This window comes from Phyllostomus hastatus, unplaced genomic scaffold (genome assembly GCF_019186645.2).
Source record: "Phyllostomus hastatus isolate PE091 unplaced genomic scaffold, TTU_PhHast_1.1 phas_contig_41, whole genome shotgun sequence".
Classification (NCBI taxonomy): domain Eukaryota; kingdom Metazoa; phylum Chordata; class Mammalia; order Chiroptera; family Phyllostomidae; genus Phyllostomus; species Phyllostomus hastatus.
In genome coordinates, this window is record NW_025333876.1 from 5,284,230 (window position 1) to 5,309,535 (window position 25,306).

Below are 25,306 nucleotides of genomic sequence, written 5' to 3' on the forward strand. Positions count from 1 at the left end.
TGGAGGGGGAGCAGTCTTTCCTAAAACCAGTGAACAAATATACCCTTAACCCTGCAAACTCTCCCCCACATCAATTCTGTATTATACCAGATTGTCATTCCAAGTCCCACCTATGTGCCCTGCAACAACTGTCACCCCCACAAAGCTAATTCATGTGTGACAGCTGATTTCTGCCACACCCCAGAATCATGCCACTCCCTCATTCCCAGTTTGAGCAACACTAGCTCCATAGCTCCTTTAATCTTGAATTTCCTGGACTGTCCAGGTTTAAAGATCCTCCTCTCCCTACAGCCTTTTGGACTACCTTGAAAGTACCTCCCCTGGGGTATCTAATCAGGCTCAGGGCTTTCTTACCACCTGAAGCCAGCACCATGTAATGAGGTGGAAGAAGTTTCTGGTATGCCTGCAGGGGGAGGAAGGCTCAGGAAGCATACCTGCAGTGCGCAGCCCCTGGCAACTGCTTCATCTGCATTGAGCGTTGTGCTAACATCTTTTCCAAAGAATCTGAGAATTTTTTCTTTCACAGCTGGAATTCGTGTAGCACCTCCAACTATCTCAACAGCACTCACATCTTCTACTTTAAGCTGTGTTTGTTCCATCAGTGAATAAAGAGGAAATTCTATCCTTTGCAGAAGTTCAGCACAGAGTTCTTCAAACTGTGCCCTTGGTAAGCAAGAGGAACACTTATAAATTTTTAGAAAAGTTACCTAAAGATCAATATCTTGTTTTAAAACAATAAATCTTATCAACCCAATGTATTTCTTTTGGGTAAATTTTTTTATCAGACACCCTGGATTCCACATGGGCCAAGTTTAACTGTATTGTAATTTGTAACTTTTTAAAATATAAATTTACAAAACAAGTGGAGGAGGTGGGGGAGAAAATCAGTTATCACCGAATCACTTTTACATTAAGACTGACATTTTACTCTTATGTTTTATGTGACCCAATTCTTGTTACTTTTTAAAAAATTTCCATTGATTTCAAAATATTTCTGGAAATGCATTATTTGGTAAAGCACCAGTTACTAACCCAGAAGTACCAAAAAGTAGGAAAAAAAAAAGGCCCAAAAGATGGATTCAGCATGAGGGTGCTTAGCAAAGCTCTTTCTAAATACCCTCTTAGCAGAAGTGTGCCTCATTCTAAGGGTGCTCATGGTCTTCCCGGCAGGTCGCACACAACTGTGGGCCTAAGACACACAGCACCCCTGCCAGAAGCTCTTCCTATTTGCTCTGACAGAATTCAGGACGTACCTGTTCATCTTTCCTGACACGTCCTGGTCATTCATGAAGCACTCAATGCTCAGTGGCAGGTCCGTGCTGTTTGAGCTCATTAGCTTTTTCAACTTCTCACACTCTTGATATAGACGAAGAAGAGCTCGAATTTTGGATTTTGCATCCAACTTGTACTTAGTTTTAAATTCTGCACAAAAATGGTCTACTAACTTTTCATCAAAATTTTTTCCTCCTAAGAAAGGATCAAAAGCTGTTCCCAGTACCTAATTTGGTTAAAACAACAAATAATCTGGTTATTTTCAATCACATTTTTTACTACCATCTTAAACATGACTACTCAAACAATTGAAGACTAACAAGCTCAAGACTTTTACCTAAAATAAACATGAAATCCAAGTCAGGAGAAATGTAACTACAAAATCCAAATGAAATACTAAATTCTTAAGGTAGTTTTGACTTTTAATGATTACATAAAGATGATCTGAAAAAGCTTTTCTTGCCTAAGCAAGAATATAGAGTATGCCAAAACATCATCTTTATAAAGATCAGCCTTAGAGAATAGTTCCTTGTTCACACCATGACCCAGCACTCTGTCATTACCAAGGAGACCACAGTCAAGAAGTTCAGTAGCTTAAAGTAATGACAGATAAAACACACTTAATAGATTTTGGTCCCTTAATTCCAATTTATGACTTTACCTTCAATTTTCCCTTGTTAAAGGCACAGGCAGACACCTGAAAAGCTGAGTGTCCCATATCAACGAAAACCACTATCCGAGGTTTCTCATCCAGGCTTGGGAGATCCTGCTTATAAATTCCGTAATTCAAAGCAACTACAAAAAAATAAGTGAGTTTCAATTCTTTGTGTCACATTTTCTCAGGAATTTCATTGTTGTAATATAAGTATACATGCAGGAAACCTGACTATACTTCAAACAACTAAAGCTGAACACACTGTTTTTACACCCTGTATCACACTAGTTTTCTTGGCATCGATTACTTTTCCCCCCTTTCTGACTTTAGCAGAGTGCTCTATCATTTTCCGATGTATGGACACACACAACGGAGAAGACACACAATGACATGTCATCACAAACAGCTATCCGACTCACTACGCAATACTCACATTTTAATCACGACCTGCCAGGAGACTGCTCATCCAAAAAAATTAAGAATTTAATATACAACTACAGGAATTGCAGTTCCTACCAATTATTTTTAGATCCAAGACAAATAACTGATCTCTCTTAAAGAGTCTGTTAGCTCTTTCTGAACTTTGAAACCACTGTATTTCTAAACATGTATACCCAAGAGCATGGCTTTATTGAAACTTTAAAACTTAGAATCCATTAGAAATATGTTTAAAAGCCTAATTTATTTTGCCTGACACTAAACTGTAACTGAGTTTTTGGTCATCTGAAATCATAATAAACTCATAAAAGCTCTAGGAGGAGGTAACAGTGACTGCTTTGCTCAACATTATATCTGCCTCTAACCCAATGCCTGAAAAATGATACAGTTTAGTATTAGACAGAGATGAATGATCAATGCCTAACTACATATATCTGCAAATTATAAGAGGAGAGAATTTTTTTAACTACATCAGTAATTGTAGTCAAGATAGTTGTGAAACCCAGAATCTTAAGATTTTGGGAAAATTTGTCTTAACTGTAAGAACATAAAAAATTTTAAAAAACTAAATCCAACACACATAATTCAAAAAAGTAAAATACATACAGGGTAGGGTAAAAGTACGTTTACAGTTGTCTGTAGGCAAAATACAGTAGCACAACAACAAACCATTTTGCACATACAACTGTAAACCTACTCCCCCACACGGTATACATAAAAGAATTTTCTAATGTAAACACATTCATAAATCTGACAAAGTGCAATTTCTCATTAAATGTACGCATATGAAAAGCTGGAATTTTTGTTCTCAAACCTAACATGTTTTTAAATAGTATTTCTGTATCAATGTGATAGTGTTCAGTAATTGCTCCTTATGTGTTTTAGCTCTAGCTTTTATAGTACAGTCACACAAATTTTTGCTTACCAGCTGTCATGTCATTCATGAGTCTTAAGCAGTTTAGGCCAACAATTTGCGCAGCATCTAATACAGATCGTCTCTCAGCATCTGTGAAGAAAGAGGGGACCTACAGAGAAAGACAAAGAATTTTAACATACCTAAAGAAACAAAATACATACAAATTCCTTATAACCACTTGTAATAAATTCCTAACATTCCAGCTAAATAGGTTCCTAGCTAAGTTATAAAACAGAAATAAAACTTTAGGCTTTGTTCCTAGCAAGTTCCTTAACATTAAGGACAGTTAACTTACTTTTGAAAAGATTACTCTAAACTTACAGTATCTACAAAGTAGTCTTTATTATAACCAAATTTTAATTCAAAATAAAAACAAACCAGTTTTCATAAGGCATATTGAGGTTTTCAAATCTATCAGAAAGCTTTAAAATTAAGTGGATAAAATACCATTTCCAAATGTCTTACATTTCTATTGATATTTGGAAGTTATAATGCTAAATCAACATTTAACATTAAATGTAACTATAGCTGTTAAAGACTACAAAAACTTAAACACAGTGCTAATTCAAGCATATGCTACTGCCCTTTAGTTTTGCTACTTTTTGAGCTCAAGCATTACTAGATGATGCAGTATCTTCTAATTCAGTAGACATGTTAAGATTACAAGAACTTTTTTCTTTGCAAAGCTTGTTGATTTTCCTAACAGAAAGAAGAGCAAAACAGCTCAAGGAGATGGAGTTTCTCATGGTGTTGAGTGACTGGTGCTCCAAACTAAAATATTTCAATCACATTTAGGACAGTGTCTTAACTAGGATACTCCTCTAGAAAAGCATCTAACAATACATTCATAGTAGCATTTAATTAGAAAGTACCTAGGGGAAAGCTCACTATAGTGGACTTCACACATTCCCTCCAAAGTAATTGTAGATGCTTCAGAAAGAGACAGAGGCTAGAACCAGCATGAGTCTCTGGCTCACCTTTCAAATCAGAACACTGTTTTCATCAGTTTTTTCATCAAATTAAAGAAAAAAGGACCTTTTTTAAAAAAAGGAATAGGACCACTGATTTATAACTTGATTTGTTTTATCAGAGAGTAAAGTAATTACTCTTAGCAACAGGCAGATATCCCTGTGGTAGGTCACATTCTAGCTTACAAAGGCGAGAGGAGAAATTTCAGCCCTGTCTCTGTTCTTCCATATCCTAGTACACACTGGCATACAGACTCTGACTAGTCCAGCAGGCCACCTACCCAGGCTGTAATGAAAGACTGTGGTGTGTAGGTACGTCCTGGGGCCGAGCAGATCAAGAAGTTACCCTAGACACTTGAGAGAACAGAATTCAGAACTTCCTTTTTTGGTGTCCAAATAAAAGGTGGCTTTTATCCATTTCAAAAACTCCTTGATAACCTAACAACTGTCCTTTGGAGGTAGTAGACTGGCTAGGGCTGAAAATCTAGGTTTTGTTAATACTGGTAGGTTGTATTTTAAAACTTCTAACGCACTGCTTCTCAACTTCAGGGGTGGAATTCAGAAAAGCTCCTGTCTATGTACACAAGTTATTTAACAGTATGGGAACCATTAGAATATCTCCTATTCGAATAATCAGTCTGTATTTTCAAAAAGACCCATAGATTTTGATTTGCATCTCAAGAACCTCTGCAAACTTCCACTTGAACCTCCTCTGAAATACTCCTATGTTAACACAGTCCCATATAGTTTTGATCCCTAGTAATAGAACAGCTTTCACACATTGGACACTTGAAAGTAACGCAAAGCAGACAAATTAAAACACATTGCCTTGCTGAATTCTACTTACTGAAATAACACAATCTGTTACTGGTTTCTTGAGGTTGTTTTCAGCAGTTTCCTTTAACTTAGTTAACAGCATGGCTGTTATCTGTTCCACACTAAACAGGTGTTCTTCATCCATGTACATTACCTATTTACAGAAACAAAATGTTTTAATCAGTGGCAGTTAGAGCTACCTGCCAATATTTCCTCCCAATTATTACATATTCTCTTCCAGAAAGTCTCTACTGTCATAGCTGTTTAGGAAAAAAGGAGAAAAGGAAAGGAGGAAAGGGAAGGGAAGCAAAGAAACAGCTTTCCTAGAGATGAAGAGAAAAATATGGTAACAGGGCAGAGTTTCCCAACTCTAAGTACTAGTCAAAACATTATAGAAGGCAGTAAATTTCCACTCTAAAGAGCTGAATCATTGGGATAAATATTATTTTGTGTAGATCATAAGACAGGAATGCCTCTGAGGGTTTAAAAAAAGATTTCTGGTTGTATTACAAGACAGCTCTCCAAACAATGCAACTTGGCTGCCCTAAACAGAGTTTTATGTGACATGACAGCACAATTTAGGCTTTTTAAACACTACTAAGTAAACCTAAATTTTACAATTGTCAAGAAATTAGAAGAAACACAAATCAAATTATAGCAGTATATACTTTTCGAATAATTTTCAAGGACAACTTAAAGCTATGCCTACATTTTAAGAGAAGCGAGGTGGGAAAAAAAGGGGGGGAGATCATGCTGTTCAATTAAGAGATGACAGTTAAATTTTCATTAAGAATTAAATATCTTTCTCTATAGATTAATTAGCTTCATATTATGACACTAAGGTTGCTCATATATTATTACCTTTATTCCAACTCCACCATTTTTCATTGGAACCAAATCATAACTTAGGTTTTCCTTCTCTTTCTGAATGAAGGGGTCATTGAATGCTCGACCATGAAACCTCTTGAAGTTTGACACTGTATTGTTTGCATGAGTGATTTGCTGCACAAGAAATTAGAGATTTTAAATTATTTTCTAAATTTCAACACCTATTAGTACTTCCAGCAATTTTACAAAAAGTCGCTTGTAGAACTCAAACTATGGGGACATAAGTAACTTCCCCAGAGCCCTGAATTAACCTATCAATGAATGGACTTCATTCTTTCTCCTTTTCCTATAGGAGGCAGTAAGAAATAAGAGGCAGTATTGTCACTACAGACTTTAAAACAAATTTCGAAATCCGCAAGGTAACTTCATAGAGAGTAGAACTATCACTAAAGCTTTGAAGCAACTACTAAGAAGTACAAGCCTTTATTTCATTCCTTTTTCCCACCAAACTTGTTTTCTACCCACTGAATAAATAAATAAGGACATCTAGATGTACTACAGTCAAAATTACATTTTTTAAAGAAAGAATTCATTATTACAGTCTAATAAATTGTTAAATGACCAGAATAAGCATTTTGGGCCATAAAATACACAGAATGCTACTTTTTCTACCAATAGCATGTAATGCTAATTATACCAAAAAGCAGAAGAGGCAAGAATAATTCGAAACTTTCTAAATGTCCTAATGCTTTCAATTGCACGTACACATTTTTGATTAGGCTTTGGATTAAAAAGTCCTACTTTACAGCATTATTTCATCCAAAGATGTCAGCAAAGAGAACCGTATTTCAAATATAGAAATGATTAAAATAAAAGATTAAAAACTGACACTTCTAAAGTTACCAGCTCAAAAATATCAAACAGTTCAATTACTTTTTTTCTCTGACCTACTTCTTTTAAAGGAAAGATTACAGCTTGGCAATACTTGTTTTCATACAATATTAAATTTAAGCATATTTATAATCTAAAATTCCTTATGATTCTGTAACTGAGATGAAGAATGTCTACCATCTACAGACTACATCTGAGCCTCAACTGATCCTCCACACACAACCACAAAAACGCAGAAGTGCCTCTCTCCTTTTGAGTATGTCATTTTGAGTATGCATACTTATCTCTTCTGTCCTGTTTTTCACCTCTCGTCCTGTGTCTCATCTCTTCCAACTAGCTACAATACAATATTCCAGGGTTTAGAATTTTATTTCTTTCTAGCAATACTATATTTTCTGTACTTAAAGGAATCTTTTCAGTCTCTTTCTTATTGCCTCTCAGAAGGAATTTTGTGGGGTGTTTTTTACTGTATTTTTTTCTCCCCCAATCCAAGAATTATAAAGTGAACCCTAAGTGCGAATGACATATGTAAATCTTTTGGTCACATTAAGTAGTAACAGGTGAAATTAACTTCAATAGCTTATTTAGCCTAACATATCTAAAATACTAAAATACTATTATTTCAACATGCACTCAGTATAAAATACGTATGAGATACTTTATTTCAGCTCAAGTGTTCAAAATCGCATGTGTATTTTCACTTCCCATTTCAATTCAGACTAGGCACGTTTCAAGTGCTCAGCAGCCATGTGTAGCTAATGGCTACCACACAAAAGAGCACAGGTTTAGACACAAAGTTCTCCCAGTTCTTCCTTAATTATTAATAACATGAAAACACTTTTAAACACTGGACTTCCAGAAGGAATCTAATTCTTAAATGAGTATCAGAAACTTCACATAAATTACATATATAAGAAGGCAGTGAAGTTATTAAAAATTGAGGTTGGCAGATTAGACAGTAAAGTAGATCTTATTCAATAAAACAAGAAGGGAACAAAAGGGGGAAAACCATCTAAGGGTTCATAAAGACACTCTCCCATTATATTTTTAAAAATCAACAACAGACAGGTTTAGGTATTCCATACTCTTACATGTCCTTGAGATTTTACCTTTAAAAATCTCCCCCTTAAAAACTGACTAGAATTCTCAAAGAACATACCTGATTTTTGGCTGCAACTCCAATCGTTCTGTTTTTTGACCCAAATGATATGACTGACCTATAAAATAAGGCAAATTTCAACAAAAGTTAAAAAAGAATAAATATAGAGATTTTTAACTGACAAAAGAGAAAAAACCAATATGAATTTCCTACCCATGGCAGGGAGGGGCACAAGTGTAAGGCAATTCTGGAGTCTAAACTTTGGCCAAATACTCAGAGGGGGTCAGGGTCTGTCCACTTAATTCCTACTGAGAATCCAATCTAGAAAGCAGTCTTATCCCCCCAGCCCAACCTCCATGAAAGTCTGCTCATGGTTCAGGGAACATTTCCTAATACCTCAAGTACCAGTACAAATTCTTTAGGTTCCCAGTTATTAGGAGGTGCTCATTAACTCTGAAAATGCTTTGAATAGTTAAATGGTATATTTTCCACTTTGCCCCAGATACATGATTAACAAAAAATATGGTGTAATTCTACTTCTCAGCCACTAAGCCTGTACAAATCTAAATATCATTGTTACTTCTACTGATGTACTGATAACACTATCTACCTCTCTAAGATCAAGTTTTTCTATAAACCCACAAAGTGGGTCTAAGTTATGCTTCTGGGGTTTAAAAGCACAAAAAAGGGTCCTATATGGAAGACTACTTCAGAGAGCCAAGTAATGATGCAGAGAAGCACTACAACAGAACCGAGTACAAACCCTGAAGGAGAAGAGTGAATGACGAGTGACATTAAGTCAGCTTTGGAGAGATGAAAAGTGACCAGTGACTGTGAGACAGCCTTCTAGCAAGGGGAAGGTTGCAAGACACAGGGCAGAGACAAACAGGAAGAGTCAGGAGGACGAAGATGAATTAGGTTTTAGACTTCACGACAGGTAGGAATGATGATGATAAATGAGAACCCACTGAGAGCATTAAGTACCAGGCTAAACCAAGTTTAAACTTGCTCTAATACAAATATCCTAGACCTAAATTTCCTGAGCAGGTACCTAGTAGCATCCCAAAAGCCAGAAGTGTTCAAACAAAAGCTGGACCTTGAAGATAATTTCCAAAACCAGAAAACCATTCTGAGTTCAAATAACTATACACTTGTAGAACGAATTTACTCATATCAAAGAAAATCAAATTAAAGAGAAATTAATAGTAGCTAGTGCAATTGAGTCAAACCTCTATTTTAACAAATACATTAAAGGAAACTTTCACAATGCACTCAGTTTACACTTTTGAGAGCCATACCACTTATCTTTAGTTTCACAGTTCAGAGTGGTCACTACAGCCACACACACAAATTTTCTACCCCCAGTTGAACAGCGTTTCCTTATTTTATAGGGATCAAAGAGAACAAAGATGTGAACTGCACCTAAGCATGGAAGCCAGGGATGCTGTCTTCTTTCTTACGATACTCCAACTACAGAATCCTTTTGCACAGCTAAAAAGCAGGCAAATCTGTAGAATCATGGTATGCTCAGGGTGTAAGAGTTTTCCCGCTGCTACTATCATTAAGTGTTTGCTTATCTGCTTATCTTCCATTCACTTTCATAAATGTTCATCCGCCCTCAGTGATACAAGCCCATTTTAGCCTTCAGCTCAATGTTTCATTCTACGCCTTTTATCTTGGGATTAAGGTATTAAAAATAAATTAACCTACGGTTAATTTCCCTAGGAAATAAGCAGTTGTTTTCCCCAATGCACAAGCAGGCATGTTTGCACGTTATCTTCACAAAATAAGCCCGCTAAAAAGGTAGCTTTTTAAAATGCCACCCTTTGCCCACCCCACGCTGTTGTTAAATACAATATTTAATTCAGTGACAACATCCATCATGTAAGTTCTGGCACAAAAATAGACAATTTTTACTTTCTCTTTATTTAAACTGTGCAAGGTTAGTAAATTAGAGAATTAGGATTCCTCTTGAATGGCTTTCATAAAATGAGCAAAAGGACGTTTCCACCTTCCACAAAGGTCCCAGGCACTGAAGCCAGCGACGTTAGGAATCAGAAGGGCCGGTAGGAAGAGATAGACTCATCTAGCCGCTCTACAGTCCTAACAGTCAACCTGCTCACTGGACAGACAGCGGCAGACAGGCTCTGGAAGCTTGCAGTTCATTTCGAGACCCACAACACGGGGAAAAAAAGCTCGGCAGCTGGGCTTTCAAAGGAAGGGGACGCGCTGGGGGCGGCTCGGAGCAGCCGGGTGGGGCACGCCATGGGCTGCAGAAGGCGCTGACTACAGCTTGCCGGGACCAAAAGCCAAGTCTCGGGCTCGGCCACAGCCCGGCGACCAGCGACGACCCAGGTCGGCTCAAATCGCAGACCTCCCGTGGCCCCCCGAGTCACCCTCCAACCAGCTCGTGGGTAGGCATCCTGCAGGCCAAGCCACCGGGGTCGGATCTCCTTGAAGAGCGGTGGCCCCCCACAAGCCACCCTCCAGCCCTCCATCCGCCCGCCGCTCCGAAGCCAGCCCGCCGACTTATCGAGTCCTCCTCTCCGCAGCCTCCGCCCGGCTTCTCCCCTCGCCCAGTATACCACTCGGCCCCCCGGCACCTTGCAGATTACACTTACGGGGTGCACCGGTCGCTGAATTCGTTGGCGATGGTCTCAATGCCCCCGGCCCGGGCCACCGCGATATAGCAGCTCTGGGAACCCACGTCCAGCCCTACCACCGACATGACTAGGTCGCAGGGAGCCTCCGCCCCTGGTCTGGGTCCGCGTCTTCCGGCCGCTGCGGGCGGCTCTCACAGAGTCCAACCGGCCCTCTGTCTCTCGGACGCCCCGGCTTCTCGGGGACCGCGGCGGTTCGCAGAAGGCTCACCCAGAGGCAGGCGACGCCGAATCTCCGCAGGCCGTTCTAGTGACTTCCAGGATCTGTAAAGGCTGACTCCACGCTTGGCGCCCAACTACCGACCCAAAAGGGGAGGGCTCAACTCCTCAGCCTTATGTATCACACTGATCAGAACTTTCCAGAATCTGCGGCATTTACTCACCGGCGCCTCCACCGGCCCTTCCACGTGCCACTTCCGCTTCCTTCTTCTGGAGCCTTCTCGAAAGACTCCACCCAATGGGGGCTCCTATCCCTGCGGGGGCTGACCGCCGTTGCCATGGCGGCAGGAGAGCCGCTGCCGCGCTATTGGCTCAGTCGGACAGGCCACCCGCCCACGCCCTCCGGTCCCCCAGCCCAGCGCTCCTTGCTGTTAATCTTACGGGCTACGAAGAGTGATTCGAAAAGTCGTCACCTTCACAGTTTACTCGTGGGTGGTGCTGTCTGACCCCTAGACTCTAACGTGAGACTCCCCGATGCTGAGAGTGCCGACCAGTTGTCAGGACAGCATGTTGGGAAATGTAGTCCTGCTAGGAGTCGGTGTGCGCCTTGCATGCTGGAGCCTGTAGTCTTGGCAGCAGTTTGTGCTGGGACCCGGCTTTGTCTTGGGGAACTCTCGCGAGAGCCAGCTTACCTCCATTGCTTTTGCGCGCTTTCTGGAGCCGCAGTGTTGAGTCGTGTGGTCGTTTGTCTTGTATTCGTGTTTGTAGTGGTCTGTTTTCCCACCGTTGGTAGGTAATGAAGAAGGAATGTCCGTTTACACCGCGATTAATAAGCTCGGGGTTTGTGTTAAATGTTCGTGTATTCATTAGTGGGCAGGTATTTGGAATAAAATGTCAGGTTTTGTTTTTCCTTTTTTTTTTAAAGCATTTGGATGTGGCGCGATTTGGAAGTATGTCTGTGGTAACTCTTGGCTGCCTGTTTTTGGTACGTCTTGCGCAGACTTTGTGCCGCCCTGCAGCTCTTAGCCATAGATTGTTTGATACAGGTTTTCTTGTTTGATCTGAAATCCCATTTGTCCTGAAAAGAGACATTACTGTTAACTTTTCAGTCAAGAGTCAAACATGAAAAGAAAAAAAGGTAGAACTCCGGTACTGTTATAAGGTCTTTCATACCCTTCTGTGTCTTTAAGTTTGCCTGGTATCTTCTGCCTCACTCTCCCTCAGGCTCCTAGAACTGCCTGCACAGTTTGAACGCGTGCGACCAGTTAAGTTAGGAGTTGTTACCTACAGTCAGAAAAATCTAAGTCTTGGAAAGTGCCAAATCTTTGATAAAGTCAGATACGAGACTAGAAGCCTCGGTTTATGATAAAAAGTAAGTTGTAATTTTTTTTAATGGATGGCCTAGCACTTAGACCAGCTACTTAATTGCTGCACTTAACTCACCTTTAAAATGGGGACAATAATAGTAGCTATCTAAAGGTGAAATTATTTTGGTTGTGCCTTACAAAATACCTCCCTTACCACCGCTTTTTTTTTAATATCAAATGCTTATATTAAAATTCATGGACTCAGCATTTTTTAACAGAAACAGAACTATGAGATTTTTGCGGGGTGTGCTTCCCACATTCTTCTGTATGACTAAAGTTGTGCAGAAAAGAGGAACTGTTCTTGGTCTTTGGAGCCTGACAGATTTGGATCAGGTTGAAATCCTCGGGCAATAGTACTGTACTCAATAGTACAGCGTGTAAAAGCACTGGCCCTCCTGGAGTTAGACTTCATGGCTTGAATCTTGACTGTATATACTTAACTAATTTGCTAGCTGTGTGACCCTGAGAAACTATTAAACCTTCCTGTGATCCACTTCATAAGGTGCATGTAAAAAAAATGTGTGTAAAGCACTAAACATGTCAATAGTAGGTAATAGCTATGCAGTCTTCAAATTCTGTGGCCCTCAGTTTCCTCATCTGTAAAATGGAGACCCATCCTGCTGGGAATTGGGAAGGATTAGATACAAATAAAACATTTAGTATGTTAGTAGGCATTCCTAGCATGTTAGGAGGCAGGGTTATACATTTTTAGGCCCCTTTTATTTAATCAGGCCACCTTAACTATTTTTTTGGAATAGGTGAGTGTGTACAGTCTATCGTTATGAGACAACTGAAGAGAAGTTGGAGTCCAGGGTTTAAGCCAGTCCTGAGACCAACCCTACCTCCAGGTTTAAGTTAAATGAACTTAAACATTTCCTTACTGCTCAAGCCAACTTCAATTAGGGGTCTCTGTTATTTGCTGTCAAAAACGTCCTCATTTCCTCAGGAAGGTAAGTCTTCCTTGACCAAATTAGGTAATGCACCTCCTGATTACTCTGTTGTTACCTGTTTATTTCCTTTACAATATATACAACAGTCTACAATTATTTGCTTATTTCCCCTCTTCGAATTGTATGGCTCAGGAAGACAGTGGCCTTGTTTTGCTTCATAGTGCCTTATAGATGCTGCTGAATAAATATTTGGTGAATGGTTGAATGGTAAAAGTATTATCATAAACTTACTGGAAAAAAGAGACATTTATCAACTTTCTTCTAATACAGGGTTTCTTCTAACACAGGTATACGTTGGCACTGTTGACATATTGGGGCAGATAATTCTTTTGTGGGGCACTGTCCTGTGCATTGTAGGATGTTTAGCATCATTCCAGGCCTGTACCTGCTGGGTGCCAATAGCAGAAAAGAAAATGTCCTCTGACTGAGAACCACTGCTATATATAATATCTGTAAAATTTTAGCTAAACTTAACTGGCCCAAAAAGGGCATAATCTTAAGACATGTTTTTGAGATAAAATAGAGTAATGTTTTGATTTCTGAACCAGAGGCTAAGAGGTGACATAGCTATGAATGAGTCAGACAATTCCAGCATGTCTTCCATCCAATCGGTGGGAAGGGGTAGTATATCTCCCATTTAGCTACAGGACCTGTTTGCTGTTGTGAAGATGTGTCCTGCCCATTCCAAGGAGTTAATTTTGACTGTGGTTGAGAATTGTTTTCATGATTACAAATTGTTTCCTTCAGACAAAAACCGATCACTTTTCTTTGCCTTAGAGTCCTTACTTAAGACCTAAGAGTGCTTGCAGTTACTGAAAATAATAGTATTAAGTAATTTTTACATTTATGGTCACCTTAACAATTCTATTATAGTAGAAGAAATAAAGACATTTAATACTTGGATAATCAGGATCATTGTTGCCCTACATAATAATCTTGATTTTCACACTGAAAACAAAATCATGCCAGAAATAGATTCCACTTATTGTCTTTTCTTTGTTTCATCAACACATGTGAGAAAAAGGACAGGGAAGAGGAGTTAGTGTCCTGTGTCTATTCTGAAATATAATAGAGTAAATTAAAGTCCTTAGACATACAGATGAGTCATTTCAGTTCAGACTATGTATTTCAATTTGTCCCATTGAAAGGAGGTGCTGTCATTTTACTGGGAGGGTGGGCAGAGCAGGGGGAACAACCACCGAAGTGTTGGTTTATGCATTATGTCAGATAGATTCTGAAACCAGGCTGTATCTGAACTCCAGGGATGTTAGCATCATTATGGATGCCATCTTTAGGTGGCATATTCAGTTCTTGAAACCCAGATGAGTTCATGATCCATGGAGGGGAGTGTGCAAGTGAGACTGATCTTACCCTTGGTGTGCCAAGTGAGATGAAATCCTCCTTCTAGAATGTTTTAGAGAATTGGCTACCTGCTTGCAAAGTCAGCTCTTGGCAAGGATGGATATAACCATAAAGGTCAGTTGTCTATTAGCAGACAAGTAGAATGATGTGGAAAAGAAGCAGACATGACAACTAAGTCATGCAAATTAAAGTTGTTTTATTTAATTCTCCAACATAAAGGAGGAACAGCAAAAAGGGTATTTCTTGCTGATTCTGAATGATGACTCACTCAATCGTTACTCATGTCTTCCAACTGCCTTCTACATCCAAAGGCATAGGTGTAAGGCATGTTAGCATGGAGAAGACTTGCCCTCCATCCTCAGAGGGAAAAGCACAGTGACTGAGGAAGCTGCCACTGCTGACTAACAACCCTGAAACCAACTCTTCAAATTGTAAAATATCAAGTCTGTTTCTGCTGAGGAAGTTTGTAAATGGGTATCTTTTATCAAAAAAGGGTACATCCCACAAATATGTTATGGCACTATATGTTATGCTTGCTAAGGCTCTCATCTGAGGCAGTCACCATTTATCTACCCTTGTTCCTGCTTGGCAATAGCATACATTTTTGTCCTTGGTCTCTGAAGGGAAAGAACAGGGTCAGCCCAAGAGAAAAAGTCAGGAAAGTCTGTCTTGAGCTCCTGACCCTGCCTTTCCATGCCTGTCTCCAGCCTCATTCACTATCAAATGTGTCTCCTAAATGTCCCACAATGCAAATGCATTGCTCCCTGGGCCAAGGTGCTTAGGCCGTGTATACATGCTCTGTCCCTACCTGACTTCTCTGGCCTTCCCAGGGCTGAGCAGCCTAATTAACCACTGACAGCCCAGCTGTCTTACAGCATCAGCTAGCTGCAAGGCAGTGTAAAGGTGCCCATCCTGCCCAGAACAATCCACGACAGACTGTTTTCCTTCTGGTCCTGTACTGGCCTGGCCTGTTCTTCCAAATGGTGAGGACACCTCCTAGGGAGGAGGGAGTACAATGTACGCTTACTACCCTTGGGAACAGTGAAGAAAGAACAGACCTTTTTTGTTTCTTGAGAGTATAGGAAATTCCACTCTTATTACTGTTGCCTTTGACATGTCCTTGAGGGTCACCTTTGTCCTTGAATAGAATCACAGTTCTTTCTGGGGCAGAGTAAAGTGTGTCTGTGAGTAAAGGGGTGTGGGGGAACTTGGCAGGGAGTGGGAAGGGGACTGCAGTATTGAGGAGCGTTAGGCTGTTTCCAAGAAGGATTCCAAGGACCCTGATGACTTTCTTCAACAGTAGTGGGTCTCCAGGACATCAGTTGTGCTAAAATAAAGCCAATACGGCCAAACCTTGTGCTTTTAAATATACCCTTACAGATTGCATAATGAAAATGCTTATTAGCCTTCAGCTTGAAATATTTTTCTAACTAGTCCACTGTGCACTTTGCTAACAAAGAGTAGCCTTGCCTTCACCAATGATGGATGAGAACAGCAGTCTGCCCTTGGGATATGGCAATGGACCTGGAAAGGTTCAGAGCCAGCCAGCAGGCTGTGGGTTCTGTGCTAGAGAGAATTACAGACAATATGGTGGACTCTTGTGTCTGGAGACGGACTGGAGTGAAACTCCTGGCATTGCAGTTTCTCCTGGGAAACAACCTAACCTCTCTGAAATCTTACCTGTAGAATATAGATAGAAATGGTCAATGAATTAAATAAGCAAAGTGCCACAGAGAGGGAGTGTGGTAAAGGGCAGTTGTGGTTGTTAAGTGCCTTGTAAGGCACCACCAGTCACCTTCACTCCCCTGTCGTCCTCTCCCAGTGAGACGACACGACTGCTTACTTGTCCTCACCTTTCAGTGTGCTGCTCATAGTGCATGACTGCTTAGGTAATAGTCCACAGGTTTCAAAACATTAGACCGATATGTGTTAATATCTTTACAGATAACCCAAAATCAGAGAATCCAATTTTAACAAGGAGGTTAAAGTACCTTCTTTCTGTTGTGAGAGACCTAAAAATATTCCAAAGATATTCTCATTGTCACTGTCCTAGGGAGATTGACTTTATTTTCTTTACTTTCTTCAGTGTGATTTTATAACATTGTGTTTCTGCTTAGTGGATTACTCTGGTGAGACCAGTACATTTTCTAAAGGAATAATACAGCACACGTCAGCCACCTTTGTTCAGCAGTGGAAGTTTCCCCAAGTCCAGGCATTCATCCTTTCATCCAACAAGTATTTCTGGAATTCCCCCATGGAGGGCTATTCTGTGAAAGTGTTACAGTTGATTCAAAGATTATTAACAAAAAATGTTTGCCTACCTGCTGGGGTGAGGGATACAAGAGGTGTAAGCGAAGGGCCACAGGGAGATGTTAGGCGCACAGGGAGGTTCAGGTGAAGCCAAGAGCTTGGAGGCCAGAGAGCAGTTCTCACATCTCGGCTCTCACTGCAACAGTGGACTTTGGGAAGCTGGTTACGCTCTGTGAGCCACAGCAATTTCGCCTTCAGAATGTAGACCCACCATCATTCAGTCCACAGATGTGGCCACTTTGTGCCAGGTGCATCCCCGGCCGTTTATCAATGCTATCTTATGAAATCCTCACTACAGTGCTGTAAGGCTCTGGGCAACCAATGCTATTTATCTCCTCTTGTCCTAATTTATATATTTACTTAATAAACTGGGCCATGCCCTGTGCTAGAAAGCCCTTGGTTTAAAGAAATAAAGAGATACAGGCCACACCTCAAGCTTCCCAATTTAATTGGGGATAGCCCTAAACAGATAATGATCCCAACATAATCATTGTAAGACAGCACCGAGCAAAGAACATTACTGGAAACAGAAGAAGGACACACAGCCTAGCCTGGGCCCAGGTTGTAGGATGGGGGACAAGGTAGCTGACACCTAAGCTGAGGTGTGGAGGCTAGAGGATGGGGACTCTACTTCCCTGCCAGAGGAGATGGACTGTACCTATGAAGACCAGAAGCTTAGTGTTTCTGAAGAGCAACGGTCATGGTAGGGAATAAGCAACAGTAAAAAACGAAAGCACAGTGGAGTGGTGATTACTAAGCATGTGTTTCCAGATTGTCTCTAAGAACTAAAAGGTTGGTAGGGTTTCAGGGTCCTTGTTGACTTGGCAATAGCAATGGCTTGCCAGGAAACCATGATAAAATCAATATGGCCAAATACTGTGTTTTCAATGGTGTCCTTACAGATGTCATGATTCAAATGCCCCTTGGTCTGAATTTATTTCTGTCCTGTGCCTGCCTCATTCAGAGTGCTACAGATGAGGCCAGTTTATGGGGCCAGTCCCACGGCTTTTAAAAGCATGATGGACTCGGCTGGTTCCTACAGTTGGTTGGCAAAAACTTCTAATAATTCTCAGTTGAAGCTTTATGTCCTGACTGCTTCTAGAGGAGGGTGAGCTCAGGCCACTCACTATACCACTCACCCAAAGCCAAGGGCAACCCCAAAAAGGACCAGTGGGGGACTTGGCCAGCTCACTGCAGACAGCACCAACACAGCCAGGAGAACAGGTGGGCCACCAAAGAAATCTGTGTCCAAGCATTTGTGGGCTACAAGTAAATAAAGTCAAGTGTGTCAGACGCTGGAGTTGTTGAAGTCAATAAATGGTAGATGAGAATGCTTATACAGAAAGCAGGAATCCTAGAAACTTGAATTTATTTTCTTTGCCACCCAGGGGAGCCAGAGACTCATGAAAATCTTATACAAAGCTGCCAAAGTGAAGAGTCAGGTCACAGCAAAGCAATATTTTAGCTTAGGCTTTTGCATTTGCAGACAACAAAAACACACAAAAAAGCCAAATAATAAAACAAAACAAAAATCTGGACTTTACTGATTCACAGAACTTGAAGGCTTTGGATCGTCTCTGGTGCAGCTTAGCCAGAGGGCTCTGTGGGCCGTCAGGTCTTGCTGTGTTTGTCCACCTCTCCTCTGGGCTCTGCTGTGTGTTGCTTTCCTCGTGTTGTGGGCCTTCTCTCATGGGGGGTGGCAGGGTTGAAGGGAAGACAACATTAGGCTCTGCAGCTGCTAGTGGACATAGTACTTGGCACTGGGAAGAGGAGAGCCACTGGGCATCACACGTATTCCATCACATGTGGGCATCTCAGCAAACCTCTCAAGGTCCCTCTGAGATAAGTACCTTCTATTTCATTCTCATTTTACAAATAATAGTGAGGCTTGGCTGGATTGGGTAGTTTCCTGAAGGACACTGGTAAGTGGTCAGCCAGGCATTAAATAGTGAAGTCCTCACTTGATCGAAGGGGAGGGACTGTGGAAGGGCATGAAGGGCATGGGGCACTGGCCTGCAGGCTGTGAGTGAGAGCCAGTTGGCATGGGTGCACGTAGCACGAGGAGACAAAGTGCTTTTAAGTAGCTCCTTTCCTGTTTTCAAGCACAGCTTAAGCCACAAATCCCTAATGAGTAAGTCCCAAAGAAGAGAACAGGATTTTTGTTCTCATTAAGAAGCGCAGGTTAGCATCTGGTGAGGCCTCCAGAGTGTAGGCAGGAGCAGTTCTGTCTGACCTCACACACACCAGATCCTAACTTTCCTGGAGGGAAGGGACACAGAGGGTCTGTAGGCTGCTCTCAGGGACACAGAGGGTCTGAGGCTGTTCTAAGAGGCTCCCTTATGTCTGGGGGCCTTCAGCCTTTGGGTACTGTATTTCTCAGCTAGGTGAGCCCAAGCTGTTAGATCTTTTGAGAGGGGCTGCCATGAGTCCAACAAGGGTGGGAACAGTCTGCAGAGATGAATCTGGAAGCCCATGGGGCAGAGAGAGGATGGGCTGCCTGGAGAACTGGGAGTCATCTGCACTTAGAGTGACTAAATTGTGAACTAGGCACCTCCAGAAAGCAAGGGTTTATAATAAAAGTGGATGGTCTAGTTTCTCCCCAAACTGAAGGGAATGTTCAATATTACACTGGGTAATGAGGGATGAGGTAACATCCAGAACACATATGACAGACAGATGGGAGCTGAAGTGGGAGGAAGCCGTGCCTTGCTCCTGAAAATTTAATCAACCTGTGACGTGACTAGTCACTGTGGGACCACAGCCCAATGACAGCTGTGATGGGGTTTACGCTATTTGCATGTCATAGCTTTCTTTGAATTCTACCTAAGAACTTAAATATACTGCATTTCTGTTTAAGTTATGCTAGAGAGAAAGGAAGGAAGAGAAGGAGGGAAGGAGGAAGAAAAAGGGTACACAAAAAAAAGATTAGTGAGCTGTATTAGGGTTGATGACATCTGGATGGCACCCACATCCCCAGGTCCTGCCTTGCCACAGTCACCTCCCTGAGTATCTCTAGAGAAACGTGTCAGGTAAGACACCACCCATTACTATGACGCTTTGCTTCAAACACCAGTGGAGAAGCCCTTTGGTGGTAGAGGAGATCCTTTTACTTAGGCTCAGTGGTAGAGGAGATCCTTTTACTTAGGCTCAGTGGTAGAGGAGATCCTTTTACTTAGGCTCAGTGGAGAAGCCCTTTGGTGGTAGAGGAGATCCTTTTACTTAGGCTCAGTGGTAGAGGAGATCCTTTTACTTAGGCTCAGTGGAGAAGCCCTTTGGTGGTAGAGGAGATCCTTTTACTTAGGCTCAGAGGCATCTCAGATTGGCTAGTGGCCAATCTGAGGTGCCTCTGAGCTTTTTCCTCTTGGATCCACACACATTTGCCATGCTGGCATTCATTCGTTCAACAAATATTTCCTGAGTGTCTACCAACTTGCCATACACAGCACACAAAAGTCCTTGCCGTCATGGAGTTTACATTTTAATAAAGGGAGATAACAAAAAAAGATAGCTTGTGGTAAGAATGCTGAAGAAAACTAAAGCAGAGTAAAGAGGGAAAGGTGGTACAGGGGATTGTGTGTGTGTGTGTTTCTCCATGCACGTATGGACTCCTACTTTCAATAGGGTGGTTACAAATAATCAGACACCTGAAGGAACTGAGAGATGACACAGATATCTGGGGGACAGATTCTCAGCAGAGGGAAAAACATGTGCAAAGGCCCTGGGGTAGGAGCTTGGTTACCTATTTGGCAAGCAGCAAGACCAGTGAGCCCTGAATGGAGCGGCAAGGGCAGGAGGGATAGGGTGGCAGTCACAGAGGTAGTAGGGATCATCTCTGATCATCTTAGGCCTCATGGGCCACAATAAGATCTTTTATTTGCCTCTGCATGGGGTGTAAAGCCACTGGGGAGTTTTGAGTACAGGGGTGACATGATGTTCATGATTTTCAAAGGCTCGTTCTAGGTGCTGATGGGGTCCACAGCACCACTGTCCAACGTGAGCCACAAATGTGAGCCATGCATGCAATCTAAAAAATCTTTTCTAGTAGCCACATTAGGAATTAAAAATAAACAGGTGAAAATTATTTTAATGTGTTTAACTTAATCTAATATAACTAAAGTATTAATAGTACAACTCATAATCAATATAAAAACTATTACATGTTTTATATTAAATATTTGAAATCTGGGGTATATTTTATCATATCTCTTCTTAATTCAGAATAGTGACATTTCAAGTGCTTGATAGCCTCATATGGCTTGTGGTTACCATAGTGTGTAGCACAGGTCTACACCATGGGGAGCAAGGTAGAAAGAGGATCACCAGTTGGGACATTCTTGTGATGGTGCTGGTAAGAGATAATGGTGAGGAAAGATGAAACGAAGGTCCAAAGCACACCAAGAACTAGCAATCCAGAGGAGTAACAGCTTCTCCAGAAGGCAGGGTGTAGAAGCTGCTGACTAATTCAACCTTGTGCCCTGTAGAGAGAAGGCAGAACCTTGTTGGGAACAGCTGACATGTAACAACCACACTGGAAGAGAAGAACCCATATGCAGTCATATTCACCCTAAATGTGGCCTGAGCCATATGCACCCAGCATAACTCTTGCCCAGCTGTGGCGGTGATTATTTAGGCAGTTCTTGGGCTGCTGTTTCTTCAATGTGGACATTTAGGAATAAATCCCTAGAGGAAAGAATGAATGAGTGGTTTCTTACTTCAAACACCAACTCAAACCCTGAACAACTCCTTTGACAGCATCCTACCTATCATCAGTTTCCTCATGGGTAGAATTTCCCAAACTAGAGCAGCATTCTAAGAGCTCACCTATATTTTTATGTCCAAATGGCCCTTAGTGGAAATTTAATGTCTTGAGGGACAAGAAAACACAAGATAAAGAGTAAGTGCTCAGTCAAAACTAGAGATCTGTTTCAAATTGACTTTTAAAAACAAGGGTATGTTTTGGGGTTTATCAGAAGGAAGTTGGGAGTGAAGCTGTAAAGCTTCATGTAGTATCAACACGAATTCATGGGTGGCTGCCCCATCAGGCAGGCACGAGGGCTGCCCTCATAGCACTCCACACCTGATTAGTAACGCATTCCTGCCTGTTGCTTACGTAGCCAGGCTGTCGGCAGTATAATTTAAATGACTAGAGTGAACAGTGTAGAGATCAAAATATGATAGTAGTTTTTAATGATTCTATTTTTTTAAAAAAGAAGTATTTCACAGTCAGACAATGCCCATCAGAAAAAGCACTGAGCCCTGAATGCCCAAACTGAATAGAATTTCAGAAATAGGAATTGTGACTATTTAAAGTATACTCCTATTGTGTGTTTTTTTTTAAATCTCTGACTCAAGACTTTCTCAAATAACTGGGCTTTTGGCTTCTTTGAGGAGACTTTCACATTTGCAAATTCATGACCCAGTCCCAGCCGAGATGGTGATATCCAAATACTTTGTTTCAAAGACCAGCCCAGAGCTGGAATTTTTATCAGTACCAGACCTAGAATTGGATTGTCATTCATTTGTGCCCTAAGGCATGAATCCAGGGCCCACAGCAGAGAAAACCTAACTGAGACAAATGTCAAGACAGCTTAAATGAAAAAGCAATTTACTTGACTTTTAAACTGCCTTGTTCAGATAAACCAGTCAACATACCAATTGCTACAATCTGTTATTACTGAGAAATTATGGGAACCTGAAATTATCTATCTATAAAAAATGATTTGCAATGTTATATAAGTTAATTCAACATTTATTTATAAGGACCTACTTTGTGCCAGGCACTTTGTAGATACCAAGAGAAATCAGAGCAGGTATAGAAACAGGATTATACCAGATTGTAATAGATGCTGTGAACACCATAGAGTTCTGTACAAAGGCTGGGCTGGGGCAGGGATAGAGATAAGAAAACATATTAGAACTCGTCTTTATATTTTTAATCTCACACTTTAAATTTTCCTATTTCTGTGTGTTTTTAGACACACATAATTGGCACAGTGAAACACATATGATTTATAAATAGATATAGTGGTACATAACCAATCATTCAGAGAGCACAGCTAAAGGAAAGACAAAGAACTCATGGGGTCCAAGCTGTGGGGGACTCAGAACAACCTGCCCAAATACGCAATATTCAGTCTGAGTCGTACAGGAAACCTGATTGTGCCAGACAGAAAAGCAGGGGGTGGGGAGGCATGCTAGTGTGAAAGAACAGGACACTTTTACACAATGGGGTATGGCCTGAGAGAATCCTGCATCTACGTGGGACATATGAGGGAAGGGAAGGAGCCAATGGAACTAAGGATGCCAAGTTCATGAGCGTGTGTTTTATCCCATATAAAGGAGAGGAGGGGAGGGAAGAGGACTCAGTGGTTCTCTGGACAATCAGACCTTTGGCCAATCCATTGGGTTCTCTTCCTAGTTATAATGCTAAGAGTGGAGGAATAACCTTCTTCTGTTGGAAGAAAAAGAAGTGAGAGTTAAAGATTCTCCTACCTCACTGCACATGTAAATGTAGCTCTGAGCAAGAGAGGGCCTAAGATTTTCACTAACTGGACTGAAATGAGTTCCCGGGCAGTCTATAACCAAGTCCATGTTGCTGGTTAGCACAATATCAATCGCAGGCAGGTGGTTAGAGCAGCATTGTTTTTGAATTTTCTCTTTTCCACTCCTAATAACATTTTATCCCCATTACTAGCTACCTGCCTAAAATCACAAATAACCAAATCATGAAATAAAATGCCCTCTTAATTGATCTGCAGGACTTGATGTCATGGACAGCCTGTTTGTATTCATCACGGGTGGTAGTTGCAAGCAACAGAAATCACTCTGGCTGATGCAAGGAGAGAAGAACAGAAAGGTATTGGGTAGCTCCAATAATCTGGGGGCATTGCAGGGTGGGCACAGGGAATGGCAGGGAACCAGGCCTCAAGGTCAGGAAGCCAAGAGTAAGTCCCCATGTCATGCAGTTGTTAGAGAGTTGGAGAAGTGGTGTTGGCAAAGTATTTGGGATCAGGAGGAGAAAACCGAATAGCCCCACAGAGGGCCCCAGACCCAGTGCATCTCTCTACTCTTCATGATTCCCATGAGCTCTTTTTCCACTTTTTTGTGGATTCCTTCAAATTTGTCTTTCAGTTGTGTATCCTTCTCTAAGTTCCAGTCATCATGTCTGTCTGTGCTGAACTTTTCTATTTAGATGACCCACCCTGCCCTCAAATGTAATTTGTTTAATTCAGAACACCAAAATCTTTTAAACTTGTCTGTTTCCCTCACTTCTCTAAACATGCTTCTTAGCCACTCAGACTCCAGACTTCAGAATCATGCTTAATGACTTTTGATTAACCCTAAATCTGTTTGATTTGTCCTTCATGCCTTCACAATAACTCTGGTGTTCACTTTCTTTTTCTAATCCTGGTTCCAGTGCCACCATGCAATGACTCTGCCTGGATGATGGTGACAGTCTTCCTGCCTCTGCACTGCTGTCTGTCCACTCTGGCTAGTGCATCGTGGACTCTGTCCCCAGCATCTTCTTCATGGGCTGCTTTGATGAGTGTCAGCCTCTCAACCACACACTGGGTCCTCACTGACTTTCAAAGGAAGGGTGACTTGGTGCACCTGCCATCCAAAGCCTCAGCCATGTTGCCTCACCTTCCTTACCCTGTTCCAGCATTATTAGTCTAGTCAATATTTTAGTCTCAAAAATTGAAGCAGACTGAGGGATATAACCTTATAGGGATCACAGAAAGAATATATTGACTGTAATGACCCAGAGGTCCTTCGAATGCTGTGCCTGTGTTGTCTCTCTCCCCCATTACCACCGCTGCCCACGTTGATGGCTCCCTATTCTCAGCTGGCCCCCAGGTGCTTCCCTGGGTCATGGCAGCTCCCCTGACCACAAGCATGATGTACATCTCAACGTTTGGGGTTTCCTCTTTTGTTTCTTCCATCTCACGCCCCTCCAAAAGTAGGTGATAGTCTACAAAGCAGGGAAACCCAAAAACGGAAATTACCTGCTCTTGAGAGCCAAAGAACATGACAACTGAATTAAGCAAGATGACTCTAACATCTGCTTGACTTCCAGCTCTCAAAATGCTATTTCTGGAAATGATATTTTCATTTGTGTAAAATATTATTACACCACAGCCATTTTATTATGGTTGAAGTTAGGGAAATATAAAGAAGTATATTCTTAGGAAAAAAAGAGGCATAAGTCATATTTTGGTTGTAGATTCTTCAATTAAAATAAGCCTAACATTTCTCTTGCCAATGAGTGAGAAGTCCTCAGCACCTGTGACCTCCTTTCCTGGGCCTGGTTAATTGTACCCCTCTCTACCCAGGGATCCAAGCCCTTATGAGGGCCAGGGCCCCACTCTTGGGCTGGCTACTGTCCTCTTCAGATAGCTCTCCTGTCTTCTCAGCCTAATGTCATCTCCATGTGCTGGAATATATTTTATTTCATGATTAACTGTAGCCACATTGGTCTATCCACCTTCTGCAAATCTCTCTCCTGCCTCACTGACTTTATGTCTTCATTTTTTTCCACTTCTACCAGTTTGGGTCCTTCTGTCATTTCATGACCTCTGTTCATATCCCACCTTCTCCCCGAAACCACCCTTGAC

The 25,306-nt window shown here is 41.4% G+C and overlaps 1 protein-coding gene across 2 annotated transcripts in view; it reads right to left on the bottom strand.

The window, feature by feature from the left end:
• HSPH1 (heat shock protein family H (Hsp110) member 1) overlaps positions 1–25,306 on the bottom strand; it is a 46,316-nt gene that overhangs the window by 12,078 nt on the left and 8,932 nt on the right. For both annotated transcript variants that reach the window (XM_045844727.1, XM_045844726.1), the window contains exons 2-9: positions 10,505–11,780; positions 7,944–8,001; positions 5,927–6,067; positions 5,097–5,219; positions 3,291–3,390; positions 1,934–2,067; positions 1,254–1,498; positions 435–663 (exon numbers count right to left, since the gene is read on the bottom strand). In XM_045844727.1, coding sequence (XP_045700683.1) covers positions 435–663; positions 1,254–1,498; positions 1,934–2,067; positions 3,291–3,390; positions 5,097–5,219; positions 5,927–6,067; positions 7,944–8,001; positions 10,505–10,611 — 1,137 coding nt within the window. In that variant the 5' untranslated portion in view covers positions 10,612–11,780. The remainder of the gene's footprint in view (positions 1–434; positions 664–1,253; positions 1,499–1,933; positions 2,068–3,290; positions 3,391–5,096; positions 5,220–5,926; positions 6,068–7,943; positions 8,002–10,504; positions 11,781–25,306) is intronic.